This window comes from Sceloporus occidentalis, unplaced genomic scaffold, assembly GCF_023333645.1.
Source record: "Sceloporus occidentalis isolate IW3139 unplaced genomic scaffold, rSceOcc1.0.p SCAF_5, whole genome shotgun sequence".
In the NCBI taxonomy this organism is placed as follows: domain Eukaryota; kingdom Metazoa; phylum Chordata; class Lepidosauria; order Squamata; family Phrynosomatidae; genus Sceloporus; species Sceloporus occidentalis.
In genome coordinates this window covers 159,684,373-159,697,769 of record NW_028316985.1, presented here as the reverse complement: position 1 = coordinate 159,697,769, position 13,397 = coordinate 159,684,373, and the positions used below count along the sequence as shown (strand labels likewise).

Below are 13,397 nucleotides of genomic sequence, written 5' to 3'. Positions count from 1 at the left end.
GTGCATGCAGACTCACTTGCACACACACACATATGCACACTTACCTAAATAATTAATAGCACTCTGGAAAAGCTATTGTGGAACATATACCATACAAACATTACTCTGCATATATCAGAGATCTTGGTCCCAATTAGAATAAACCCATGGACTTTATGTTAAACATGTCTCATAAGTCCTTGTGTTAAATATGTCTCACAGTAACTACAGTGGAAGTAATTTAGTAAGGGATAACATTAGATTTATCCCTCTGCATCTTTTATATACTGATGCTGCATTTCAACTAGTTGGGAAATATTCAGGTGAAAGTAGATTGCATTTCTTAAACTACCTTAATAATGATTTAATTTCATCTAAACATAAATTGCTGGAAATTCAAGGTCCAACTATATGGCACTCCCTCATAGTATATATAGCTGATGGATATCAGCATGCTTCCCTACTATGGTACCCAGTTTATGGAACCTGCTACCTCAGAGGATCCATCTGGATCCTTTCCTTCTTCTCTTTGAGCAGGCAGTGAAAACCTATTCATTTCAGTAGCTTTGAAAAGTGTACCAAGTGGGTTTAAAAACTATGGTTGGATATTGATGAAGTGTTACAAATTATTGTTTTGTGTTTTATTAATTATCTTAGCTATTTGGAATACTTTTGAAATAGGAAAAGGGAGAATAGGGCAAAAGCCTATAAATCAGTCAGTAAAATTCATCCAAGGCCTGGAACAGATGGCCCGAAAGGAGCGACTGGAGGCTGCTCTGGCTGTGATCAAGCTGGGACTGCAGCAACCACACAGCCTGCTCCTGAAGCAGTCTGCTTTATCAGTCCCAAATAGTGTCTCCAGGAGTCAGATTTAATCCACTCCTTTTTGATCCAGTCCAGAGGCCTGGATCATGGTGCTGGTGTGGCATCCAGCCACTTTGAGGGCATTCATCATTTGAACGCCACAGCTTTAAAGCAGCTGGAAGCTGCCTTATTTAGCCTGTGCATTTCGGGTCTAAGTTACACAAATAAGTATTATGTGATGTCCTCTCTTCATCTTTGTGCATTGCTAGAAATATGTACACACAACACTTTAAAAATAGATGCCATGATAAAGATTAAGAAGAATAATTTGGGTTGCATTCTGTATACTAGGACTGGGCAAATTGTGACCATGAAAATGTTGTTGAATTCCATTTTCTGTTAGCTCTTGCCAGCTTGGCTACTGGTGAGTTACTATCAGAGTAGCAGTTCACCATCATCATCTGGAGGGAGATGGTTCCTTATTCTTAACATGTACATGTTACTTGAGAGTATGTCCAATGGCTCTCAGTAGGGCTTGTTTAGTAGATGACCTTAGAACTGTACTTTAGTGTTCTCTATTCCCATCTCACAGAACTGAACGCTTGGTCACAAGTATTCTTAGTAGGCTATAGGTGATTGGATTCATCTGCTGTGTACACCGTCACACATATTATTGGGTTGGGATATCAGAGTGCTTTTATTATTATTTTTTAAATATCTGAACCTTATTATATTGCTTTGTAGAGGACTCATATTCAAAGTTTGTCTAATTCTTCTTAAAATTCAAGCTTTTCCAGTAATGTGTTCCCTGTTTTCTATCAAGGGAGTTTTTGAATGATCCAAAATATGTGTAAGGAAAACTATTGAAAACCAAGGGTGATACACAGTCTTTTCATTAGACTTTTACCTTAATAAGGAAAATTTAAAATCTGATGTAGATAATAGGCTTCATTGTGTTTGAGCTAACATGCTGTAAATGTTTCCCATGTATTTCAGTACACTGATCTGTTATGAATATTTATTATTGTGGACATCTTGTCTTCCATGCTATGCAAATGTGATGTTTGATGTTCCAGTAGCTGTTTTTGTTGTTGCCTTAGATGGGATACCCCCCAACTCTCATTAACTTTATAAAAATATACCAAACTAAATATATAATCTTATATTATTGCATTCAAAGTGAGTAATTTCATATATTACCAACTAGCAACTATGAGTTTGTTTCAGTACTCAGCATATGTTAAAAAGCTTACGTAGTTGTAAAATTACCACTGATTTCCAATTCTCATGAAGTATAGCTGGAGGGCTAAACTTTTGTATATTCATATTAGATATGCAACATAAAACAGCTGTTCTATCCAGAAACCTCTTATTAGCAGTCTTTACAAATCATTGCAGTTAAAAAATTTCCTCAAGATAGAATAGTGCTTACTGTTTTTTGTATGCTGTGATACATCCTTGCATATCTTCTATACCGTGTCATGTCAAAACGCAACTCATTCCCATTAAACCTCTTCAAGTCCATCATGCTTTTTGTTTGTTCTTTTCATGGTGTAGAATGGAATCACTCCACTGCATGTGGCTTCCAAAAGGGGAAACACAAACATGGTGAAGCTCTTGTTGGATCGTGGAGGGCAGATCGATGCTAAAACCAGGGTGAGTGTTTCTATTGCCTCCTGTATGTCCTCATGTTTCTTTGTTCAGGTATGGTCCTAAAGTCTCAACGTCAAGGTATATTCCTTGAGTCCTTGAGAGAACTCCAATTCCAATAGTAAATTAACTTGAGAGGCTTGAAATTAAAGGTTTACTTCTGTGACAGAAATTATAGTTACACTCATAGAAGATATTTTGCTGATGAAAGGAGGTTTTTGCTTCCGTGAATGGAAACTGTTTCTGTTTGCAGAGTGAAAACTTTGGATCCAAGCCAGATTATCAACTTTGTTCCTTATTCTATTTATTTATATCCTATATTGTTCAGACAGGCTAACAGTTCAAGATGTTGTTTTGTGATTTACATGTAAAGGGATGCATCCAAACATGGCTTCATGCTAATAGAAAGCATTTTCCCTTGCACAAAGCAGGACACTTTTAATTTTAATTGATTCCTATTACCTATTGCTGATCTCCACAGAACATTTCTTTGTGTTCCCCAGTTCGCAAGAGCAGCTTTGAGAGAATAAAGATGCTGCATTTGGTAGGAGGGATTTGTGTAAATTGAGTTCCACACACTGTGCAAGCAGAGGAGCTTCCAAATTAGCATAGGTGTGCACAGATTTTTTGGGTGGGTGGGGGGGGACTTAGTGCAGTATGGCTGCTGACTGAGGGGGTTTAGGGCTGTGCAAGGGCATGCACACAGATGCACCATAAGTCCTTCAAGTCATGGCTAGAGGCAGACTCCACTGGGACCCCTATGCCAGGAGCAACTAAAAAAGAAAGACTATCTCAAAAAAAGAGGAAAGGAACAGAGAAATTAAGTAGAACAAGATGATGAGAGCATTGATAAGCACTCTCATCCTCTTGCTCTACTCAATCTTGCTGTTCCTTTCCTTTTTTTGAGATAGCCTTTCTTTTGTGAATGCTGTGAGTTACAAGTAGTTACGAACAGTATTTCCTTCAGATGTTCTATATTTCTGCCATTGTCAACATCTCTTGGTTGCTGGATGGGGTCTGAAGTGACGTTTTTCTCTCAGCATGCCATTTTGCAAAGCAAGAGGAAAGGATGATTGAAAAGTATGTCAGAAAGGGAAGTTCCATCTCTAATGAACTAGGCTCTAAATGCATCACCCTCTCTTCATTCACTCTTTCCCTCTCTACCCTTATAATTGAACAGTAAGGTTGAGCCTTAAGCAAATAATGCTTAAGAATGCCTCCTGGATCCAAGGTAGAGGCTATAAACTCAGCAGAAAGAGCTTGGGGAGGGACATTGATTATAGTTATGAAATGTGAAAGACAAAAAACTGTGCTAGCAAAAATATTCCATAATCAGCATCAAGGGATTAAAATAATAATAATAAAACAAGCTAAAACCAATGTATCCATCACCACTGTGCTTCAAGTATTATCTCAAAAATCTACTTAGTGCTGGTGTGCAGAGATATTTAGAAATGTTTCCACTTACTGATTAACCCACTAGGAAACCCCTATGTACTTCAGATGATTCCAAGATGTTACCTCACTTTATATGCTGCAGTGAGTAGACAATTTGCAATGGGTAGACACTCAGCAGTTCTGGGGCAGGAAAGAAAAGACCTCTCTTGCAGTGAAGATGACTGCTATTGCTGGACAACCTCAAAAGAACCCTGTGGTTCTTAGAAATATAATTTATCATAATCAAGAAATCCCATAATTACCCTAGCGATACTACAAGCCAAATTGTGAGTCTTGAGTCCAACAGAGATTATTCATGTCCCCTTTGTATAAAATAAAAATATATTTTTCCAGATTTATTTTTGTTTTAAATTGTTCTGTACAGTACTGTTCTACTGTGGCCCTAGTAGGTCATTGTTTATTGGAACAAATGGTACCCGGCGAAATGGTTCGATGGCCTTCTTAAATATAAAACAACTTTTTATGTTCCCTATTCCTAGGCTGCATCCACACTGTAGAAACAATCCAGTTTGAAACGACTTTAACTACCATGGCTCAATATGTATTATGAAATTCTTGGAATTGTAGTTTGTCAAGGCACCAGAGCTCTCTGACAGAGAAGACTAAATGTCTCACAAAACCACAGTTCCCAGAATTCCAAACACTGAGCCATGGCAGTTAAAGCAGTTATTTCTGCAGTGTAGGTGCAGTCCTTTACAATTGGACTGTATTTCTAGAATTGGACTGTATGTTGCAAAAGAGAGTTGTAATAGTGTTGTAGAAGCAGATTGTTATGTACTAGAAATAAAGGGAAGGAAGAGAGGGAGAGAGTCATTTATGCATAAAATGGCGGAGGACAAGCAAGTTGATTCATGCCACTTTAGTTCTGGGATATAGTTACAGACATAAGTATTTTAAAAGCTTAGTTCAGGCATCTCCTCCATTCAACCATGAAAGTCCACAGGGATTATACAAGTCACATCTCACTTCCCTTATACATTATTTCATATCTTCTGAACTTGGCACATTGCTAAACCAGCCAGATCAAAGTGCAGTCCTAGACTGCATGATCTTTCCAAGACCACTTCCATCTTCTGACAAAGAATCTGATTTTAAAAGGCTTCTATTGTCTGGCTTATCACCCTTGTCAGCTGGTAGTGTGGCTCAAAGCTGCCAACATACAGGCACTGACATAAAATCTAGAGAGCATCTCAAAGCTCTGGCATTTTAATTTGCACAGGTGGGGTATCATCTTTTATTTGTACTCTTGAGGGGCAGGTGGTAACAGCTTTGCACACTTTTCATTGTGGGAGGTTAGAGCATTTGAGCATTATTTGTCAGTGTCACGCCATTGTGATGTTCTTGTGTCAGGCTTGTACTTCTGTTTTGTTCATTTGTTTAACCATTGCTTTGTTTTGCTATGACCACAAGTAAATAGGCTAATAAAAAGCCACATTAGAAAGCTGACATTTCCTAGTTGTCAAGAATTCTGCTGTTTTTCTGGAATCCATACTAAGATGAAACACCAGTCTTTTGACTGAGTCTGGTTTCAGCTTTTCTCAACAGGAGATACAAATGACTTAAAATACTTTTAAAAGTATTAATACTTTTAATGAATTGAAAAGTAAATATGCTTTGGCTACAAGGAGGATGTTAGCCTTGGGCAAACTTCCAGAGAGAGGTTTTCTGCTGTTAAGAAAAACAACAAAGAGGAGGAAACAAAAAGAAAATAATAAATAAAACCCAGAAGAGCATAGCCAACTATTCTCAAGCAAAAGTTTTAATTATCTTGGCAGACTGTACAAGACTGCAATACAAAGTATATTAATAAATTCCAAACAGGCTCCTCATATGTGTGAGAGTGTGTATAACTTTAGGGACTGCCATTAAGCATTCTGTCCCCCCCTCCCCATGTTACTGAATAACCTGAAAGGAAAAACAAAACCATAGCTCTATCAGAGGTGGCTTTCACTGGTATGCTTACTGAGCTGGAACTCGGGCACCCTGTACATATTTGTCTTCTCAAAGGTCTTCACCTTCCAGGTCCAAAACATTTGTTTCTTAGGAACAGCTGGCAATTGCTAATTATGGCTATAAAGCCTACCAGTCCCTTGTGGTTTGTTACACTACCCTTGCTACTCTGTTTCCTCTTTGTAGGTAGAAAATAGGACCAGGCCATCAAATTGTCTAGAATCTTGGCAACACCTGGATTTGTAGTTAGGACTACAGCTAGAATCAGGACTCACCACAGTCCCAAACTGCTGAGAGGAACTAAATCCAAGTACACTCAGGCCTCCATATCCACATTTTTTATTCACTGATTCACACATCCATGGCTTGAAAATACTTTAAAATATTTAAATTACAATAAGAAAACCTTGATTTTACAATTTTGTATAAGAGACACCATTTTACTATCCCATTATATTTAACGGGACTTGAGCAACCTCAGATTTTGGTATCCACAGGGGGTCCTGGAACCAAACTCCAGAGGATATCAAGGGCCCCACTGTATAGCTATTTGAAGAGGTTCCAGTATGCACAAATACAGCCAGTACCAAAGCCCATTTAATTTTAATACATTTCACTTAAAAAGTCCCCTAGAAATCACAGCTGTTAAGACATGGCTATCAAGGTGTGGTTGAATGTACATGGATGATGCTATATAAATTGAATATATTACTGCTACTACTAAGCTACTGTTAAGACTTTGTTCTTTTAAGGTGATACACAATGCTGCACTAAGTTCCAACTTCACTCCATTGGAGCTAGAAAGTCTGGAACTATCTTGGAGCTACAATGGCATATGTAAATCTGAGATCCCTTGTTCACTGGACACTATCATGTAGAAGGGGTGGCCATGCTCTACACACCATCATTTTTTACTCCTCCAGAGCTTTGAAGGGACACAGCATCTCATTGCAAGCACCTTTTTTGGAACCTAGAAATAACATATAATTGCATGTGACAAAAATAGGACTGTTTTTTGGGCATGTTACTGAAACAGCTTGGACTAGCTTAATCTTGCTCAAATTAGTTTTGCAGCCAATTGTTTTTTGCTTTTGTCAGAAATCTAAGGTGAATGTACTTTGAGAAGTAGCCATGGAAGGCTGCTGGAGTAACAACAACAACAACAACAACACTGGCCCATATTGCAGAGGTGTAACTACAAGGGGACAATAAGGGCATAAAAAATTCTGCCCCCCCAATGAAATTTTACTTCAGACCCCAGATTTGCAGCACTGAAAAGAGTGAGACTCTTTAAATCATCCATGCCTAGAACTCTTATATTTGCTGTGCCCAGCTTGATAACGCTAACTACCCTCTTTCTTTGTATGACTAAACTGCATTTCTGAATGCTCAACTGAAGATTTAAGTTACTGCTATGCTAGAAATTTGGGGGTGGTGGTGGTAAACAAATATTTCATTTGGAAGGGACATAATTCTTATTGGGAGCAAAGGACTCATTTTGCCCTTCCCCCATTGCTACAGTGCCAGCATAATGCTAAGAAAAATTAACAAAAACACTTATTTACATTGTGATTGTAAACTTCTGAAAGGATTCATTGTGGTTTTTGTTGTTGTTGTTTTTGAGATGCGCCTGGTGGCGCAGTGGTTAAATGCCTGTACTGCAGCCATTCACTCAAAACCACAAGGTTGCAAGTTCAAGACCAGCAAAAGGGCCCAAGCTTGACTCAGGCTTGCATCCTTCCGAGGTCGCTAAAATGAGTACCCAGACTGTTGGGGGCAAATTAGCTTACTTGTTAATTAGCTTACTTGCTGTTCACCGCTATGATCTTTGGAATAGCGGTATATAAATAAAACAAATTATTATTATTATTATTTTGATCCATTATATCTTGCTCCAACTAATGATTTGGTTTACAAGTTTACAAATCTGGATGCATTACAATAGGCGATCTAACTAAAGAAACTAGTGGAAAAGGATAAATACTGTATATACATAGTCACAGTGAGCAAAATAATTGTTATGAGAAAAACTGACCACCTTGATATTTGGGTTTAGGTTTGGGGATAGGAAAAGGTTTGTTCGTTGGGCTATTTCAACAAACATGTATATATATAGTTGGTTAAAATAGTATAGCCAACACACTTTTTCTCTGACTACAGTGACCTTACACTTTTACTGTTGCAAATACAGGCAGGGAAGCAAGAGGAGAAATGAATCAGTGTCTACCCTTTCCCTTTAGGTGGTTTTTGCTTGAGCAGTAAAGGTATGCTTTATTAAAAACAAAACAAAACAGAAGTTTGAAATCCAACCATGAACAAAGGTGCAATACACTTGAGTGGGGGAGAACTGGGATCCCTTTACAAACTGGTATTTTGCAAATCTCGAATTCACTATTGCTTTACTAGTGATCCTCTGGGCCACTGTTGCTCCAAATGTGCGGTTATCTCATTGTTCTGTTTTCAGTCATCTGAATCTTGAATCCAGACCCTGGAAGTAGGTCAGTCAGGTGATTCTCAGTGATTAGGAATTTCTTTTGGGATTTGAAGGAAGATCCCCTAAAATTCCAGGAATGTTTAAGGGAATCATGAGGCAACTTTAAAAGATATTTTGTATTACAGAAGAATCATTTTGTAGCCCTAAACACCTAGGGCACAACCCAATACAAATTGGCTGCGATAACCCCTTGCTGAAATTAATAGACTTTATGTCATTTGTCATCATTTGATTTCATTAGTTTCAGGTCTTAATAGTTAAATTGCATCTGATAGAGCATAATTTTCTGAAATTGCTGAATTGTGCCTTGTAGGGGTGATGTATTAATTTGCTGATGTCTATCAATATAACAATCCAGTATTGTTAGCATAAATACGTTTCTCTTACATTCCTTCTTTCTGTCCTTTCATTTATACTATGATGTCATTTTGCTTTAAAATTTTGCAGTCATTTGCTCTTGTTCCCTAGCTATTTGTTGTTCTTTGAGGTCTAGAATCACCTAGAATGCACTCTCTTCTTTAAATCTTTCATTTGATTTTCCTAACCATCATGTTCAGTGGGAGAGAAGCCTTGCAAGTGCTTTGGGACAGAATGTTCTTTTGCAATGAAGATAATTTTGCAAGAGAGAGACAGTGCTGTCATAGCAAGTTTGCCAGGCAGTTGTTAGAGCTAGCTTGCTGTTCAGCCAACACAAATTAAGGCTTCCTCCTCTATTTAACATTATCAATTGCAATACTTTTCTTCCACTCTCTAGTTTAATTCAGCCACCCCTCCCTATTCCATGGCATGACGTGGATCACTCTGACCATTCTTTTGAAACCTATCTAAGGTATTTCAGGGATTTTCTGTGTATCATTTCACCAGAATGGTATAAGCAGACAGGATAGTTGCCAGATCACATAGCAAGATAAGACTAAGATACTACCTTGATTGTCACACCATCTTGTGAAATATTAATGAATACCAAGGATCTCGAGGGAGGACTAGGAAAGAATCATCCCAGAAGTCCTGGACAATCACGGCTGCCAAACAGGGTTAGAAATAGGACACTGGCCACATAGGCCAGTGACCCAACTCAATATAATGCAGCTTCCTATGATCCTAGATGAGCATTAGTGTTAATGGTTAATAAAGTTGTGATTTGTTTATTTTGGCTTATTGTTGTGCCTCAATCTATTTTTGTGAACAAATCATGGTTTGTTAGCTGGTTAGAGGTAGTTCTTGGTTGTTGGATTCTGAAATATGGCTTGGATAGCTTGCCATGCTGGTCCCTTGAATTTAAAAAAAAAATATTCTCATACCAATGCTTCTTCTAAGTGTTGATGGTTCTCAGCTGGAGAGAAAAATCATACGATTTTTCAGTGATAATGTGGCAAGTAGATGTTTGCCACTGCCACTCCATTAAAAAGTACAACTGTACTACATGTTTCGGGTAGCAGTAAATGGTGTTGTCTCAATAAATCATGTTATACCTACCTAACATTCTTCTGCCATTTTTCTTTTAAAGGATGGACTGACCCCACTTCACTGTGCTGCACGAAGTGGACATGATCAAGTTGTAGAGCTTCTCCTTGAACGAGGTGCTCCACTGCTTGCCAGGACCAAGGTATGTAGTTCAAAATAGATGAAATCATTCATTGTAATCCAGAGTTCAAAAATGTATAAACTTATGTGGATTAAGTGCTTTATAAAACTGAGGTCCAGTGCAGACAGGCAGGAAAAAGTGGCTGAATCTTGGGTGTTTTGAAAGTGAGTCAAACCCTCACTGTCCTCATGGCCCACTCCCATGGTGGGCTAAACACCCATGAGCTGTCCACACGACAGCTACACAGTCACACGTATCATGCACCACCTGTACAGTGCATCTTTGCATTGGTGTGCGAGTGATACACTGTCAAAACACAATCATGGAGTGCCCCACCCTAACCCCATGCCCACTGTTGTACTGTCTGGTTTGTGTATGTTGTAATTACATCCATGGTATTAATGGTGATCACGTTTTTGCTTTTTGACAGTCCTGCCCTGGCTGTTTATATGTTTGTGCCATGATGCACATTTTCTATCCTGAGTCAGAGTATCCCAGCTTCTTTTTGCTCTGTTTTTAGCACCAGAGTGTGGCTTCATTTCACTTTCTACCTGGTTTTGCCTTGTGCATCATCTAAATACCCCACCTTCAAAGCAGTTAAGAAGCCACTTTATTTGGCCATTAGGGACTGCCCCTAAGAGAAATGAATTAGGATCTCACTTGAAGCTTTTTTCAGGTGTTACCTTTGGAAAAGCAGTCAGTCCAGATTTTTTTTTTTAAAAAAAAAAAGGAAAACAATCTTTTCTGCAGAGAAAACTCAGGTTGAGTTGAGGGAAAGGTAAGGTTGAATGACAGCTAGGCCCAACTTCCAATGCAAGACCATGTTTTTTGAAGGACTATCCAATCATATTGCTTTGGTGGGTGGATTATGATTTGGTTGTTTCTTCCTTCATGATTTATTCCACCATGATCCACATGTCATTGTTGTTGTTTTTGTTGTGTACCTTGAGTTTCAGTGGCCCTATCCTAGTATTTTCTTTGCATTTTCTTTGCAAGATTTATTAGAGATTTGCTTTTGCTTTCCTCTGAGGGAGGCTTCACTATTAAAAAGCCTTAAATTGATTACCAAGTATGATCATTCTAGTCCCTGCTAGAAATTAGCCCAGTCCTTCTGAAGGGGATACCTTTATGACATATGCCATTTTCATACAATTAAAAAAACACACACACATATGTGCAGGGAAGGGCAAGCAAATCACCTTTCTGCTCCACAAAACATGTAGTTTTCCCCTTTACTGTACCAGTTCTTCCAAAGTTTATGGAATTGTTACACAGGGCCACTTCTATGCTCTTTGTCATTTTCATAACAATCGTGTACAAAGATATTAGGCTATGAACTTCAACCTTTTTGGATACCCTTCAAATGGAATGCTGCTGTTGCACAATGCCCCCCTCCCTTCTTTGAAATTAGGTAACTTCGATGCCTTCAGCAAAGGCAGCTCTGTCTGCAAATGTCCTCCAATTCTGCCAAGAAGTAAAAAGTTATTGGCAATTCTATTTTTAAACAGCTATACATCACAAAAGAAACCATTTAGGTGTCTGTCATTTGGCACGACATAATCTGTTTTTAAAGGTGTACTGCACATGGCAGTTTCATCCAGTTCCAGCAACAACAACAAAAAACAAATGTTACAGGCATTCTGAAACCTTCAGATTTTTTAAATCTTAGCATGGGACTCAAGTCAAATTGGATTGTCTCCAAATTGGCTTGAGCTGAAGTGCCAAATTGGGTTCCTAACTGAAGCTGAAGCTCCACACACTGATTAATTTGAAGTTAGTACTTTAACACATACACACCAGGCCTGCCTCCCCCCCCCCCCCCATCAGTAAATCAGATCAGTCAGGAAACATAGGTTGCTAAGCAGAGTTGAAGATTTTGTGTTTCGTTTTTCAGAATCCTATTCAGTGAAGGAACCTGATCTCATCATGTTTAGATTTCTGGAAATAGGGTATTAACACAATATTGTGGGAACTTTCATTGAATTCAAAGCATCTCTTTGTTGTCCTCAAAATGTCATGAGATTTTGCATATGTTGAAAGTGAAAGCATGTAAAGGCTTAAGATGGGGCAGATATGGGACTCATTCTGTGTTGTGACTTGGAAATAATTTTGTAATTCCACTTTATACAGTAAATATATGTACATAAGGGTGTATTTTCTTGTGAATGGATTTAGCATAGTATTATACATTTTTTCTTGTTCCTTGCCCAGAATGGACTTTCTCCTCTTCACATGGCTGCCCAAGGTGATCACGTAGAATGTGTCAAACACCTACTGCAGCACAAAGCTCCGGTGGATGATGTCACATTGGATTACTTGACTGCCCTCCATGTGGCGGCACACTGTGGCCACTATCGTGTCACCAAACTTCTGCTGGACAAGAGAGCAAATCCAAATGCTCGTGCTTTGGTAAACTTTTCCTTATCTCTTCTGGAACATGGTGTTTGTGTGTTCTCCTCCATACATTCATGAGAATTTGTGGAGAGTAAGACATGTTTTCTGGCCCTGTAATTTGTGCATATGCATGGTCTATAGGCCTGCCCCATTCCCCACACAGTTGGCTAAGCACATGGACATCAAAGCAAAGTCAGAGAGAAGACTGATATAGGGTCCTTGTTAGTAAAGTAAGCAGGAATGAAGTCCTGCTCCATATATTCAGTGAATACATGGAAAGGGACCCTCTCCTGAGAAATTTGTTGTTGTTGTTTTTGTGCACCTTCAAGTTGCTTCCAACTTATGGTGACCCTAAGGTGACCATATCATGGGTTTTTCTTGGCAAGATTTGTTAAGATGACATTTACCATTATCTTCCCCTAAGGCTGAGAGCATGTGACTTGTCTAAGACCATCCCGTGAGTTTCATAGATGAGTAGGGAATTGAACCCTGATTTCTAGAGTTGCAATCCAACACTCAAACCACTGCGCTATGCTGGCTCTCCATGCATGGAGGAGAAGCATGTCCATAGGACTACAGTTTGTAGATCTCTAGATATATCTTGAGGCTATGGGAGTGCTACACCCTGTACACACTGCTTCTTATACAGAATCCAATGTGTATCAATTTGTTACAGTGAGTGAAGCAGATGACCTTAAAGATGTGGAAACTCCATATGTACATCTAGCACTCCCATAGCCTCAAAGTGTATTTAGAGATATACAAACTGTAGTTCTCTGGATATGCTTCCTCTCCATGTATGGAGAGTCAGCGTGGTGTAGTGGTTTGAATGTGGACTGCATCTCTGGGGATCATGGTTCGATTCCCCACTCAGCTATGAAACCCAAGGATGACCTTGGGCAAGTCATGTGCTCTCAGCCCCAGAGGAAGGTAATGGACTCTATGCACAACACAAATTACAATCTAATTTAATTTTTCCCATCCTGATGGCCTCTAGATGTTTTGAAATTCTTTTCTTTTGACCTTGCTGGCTGGGTCTGATGGCAGATGAAGGAAGGCACTAGGGTGGTGAAGAGTGATCTA

The 13,397-nt window shown here is 38.9% G+C and overlaps 1 protein-coding gene across 12 annotated transcripts in view; it reads left to right on the top strand.

The window, feature by feature from the left end:
- Positions 1-13,397, top strand: part of ANK2 (ankyrin 2) — a 404,131-nt gene that overhangs the window by 280,048 nt on the left and 110,686 nt on the right. For 11 of the 12 annotated variants that reach the window (XM_089525944.1, XM_089525945.1, XM_089525937.1 and 8 more), the window contains 3 exons: positions 2,341-2,439; positions 9,843-9,941; positions 12,132-12,329. In XM_089525944.1, coding sequence (XP_089382070.1) covers positions 2,341-2,439; positions 9,843-9,941; positions 12,132-12,329 — 396 coding nt within the window. The remainder of the gene's footprint in view (positions 1-2,340; positions 2,440-9,842; positions 9,942-12,131; positions 12,330-13,397) is intronic. The other variant, XM_089525939.1, reaches the window with a different exon arrangement.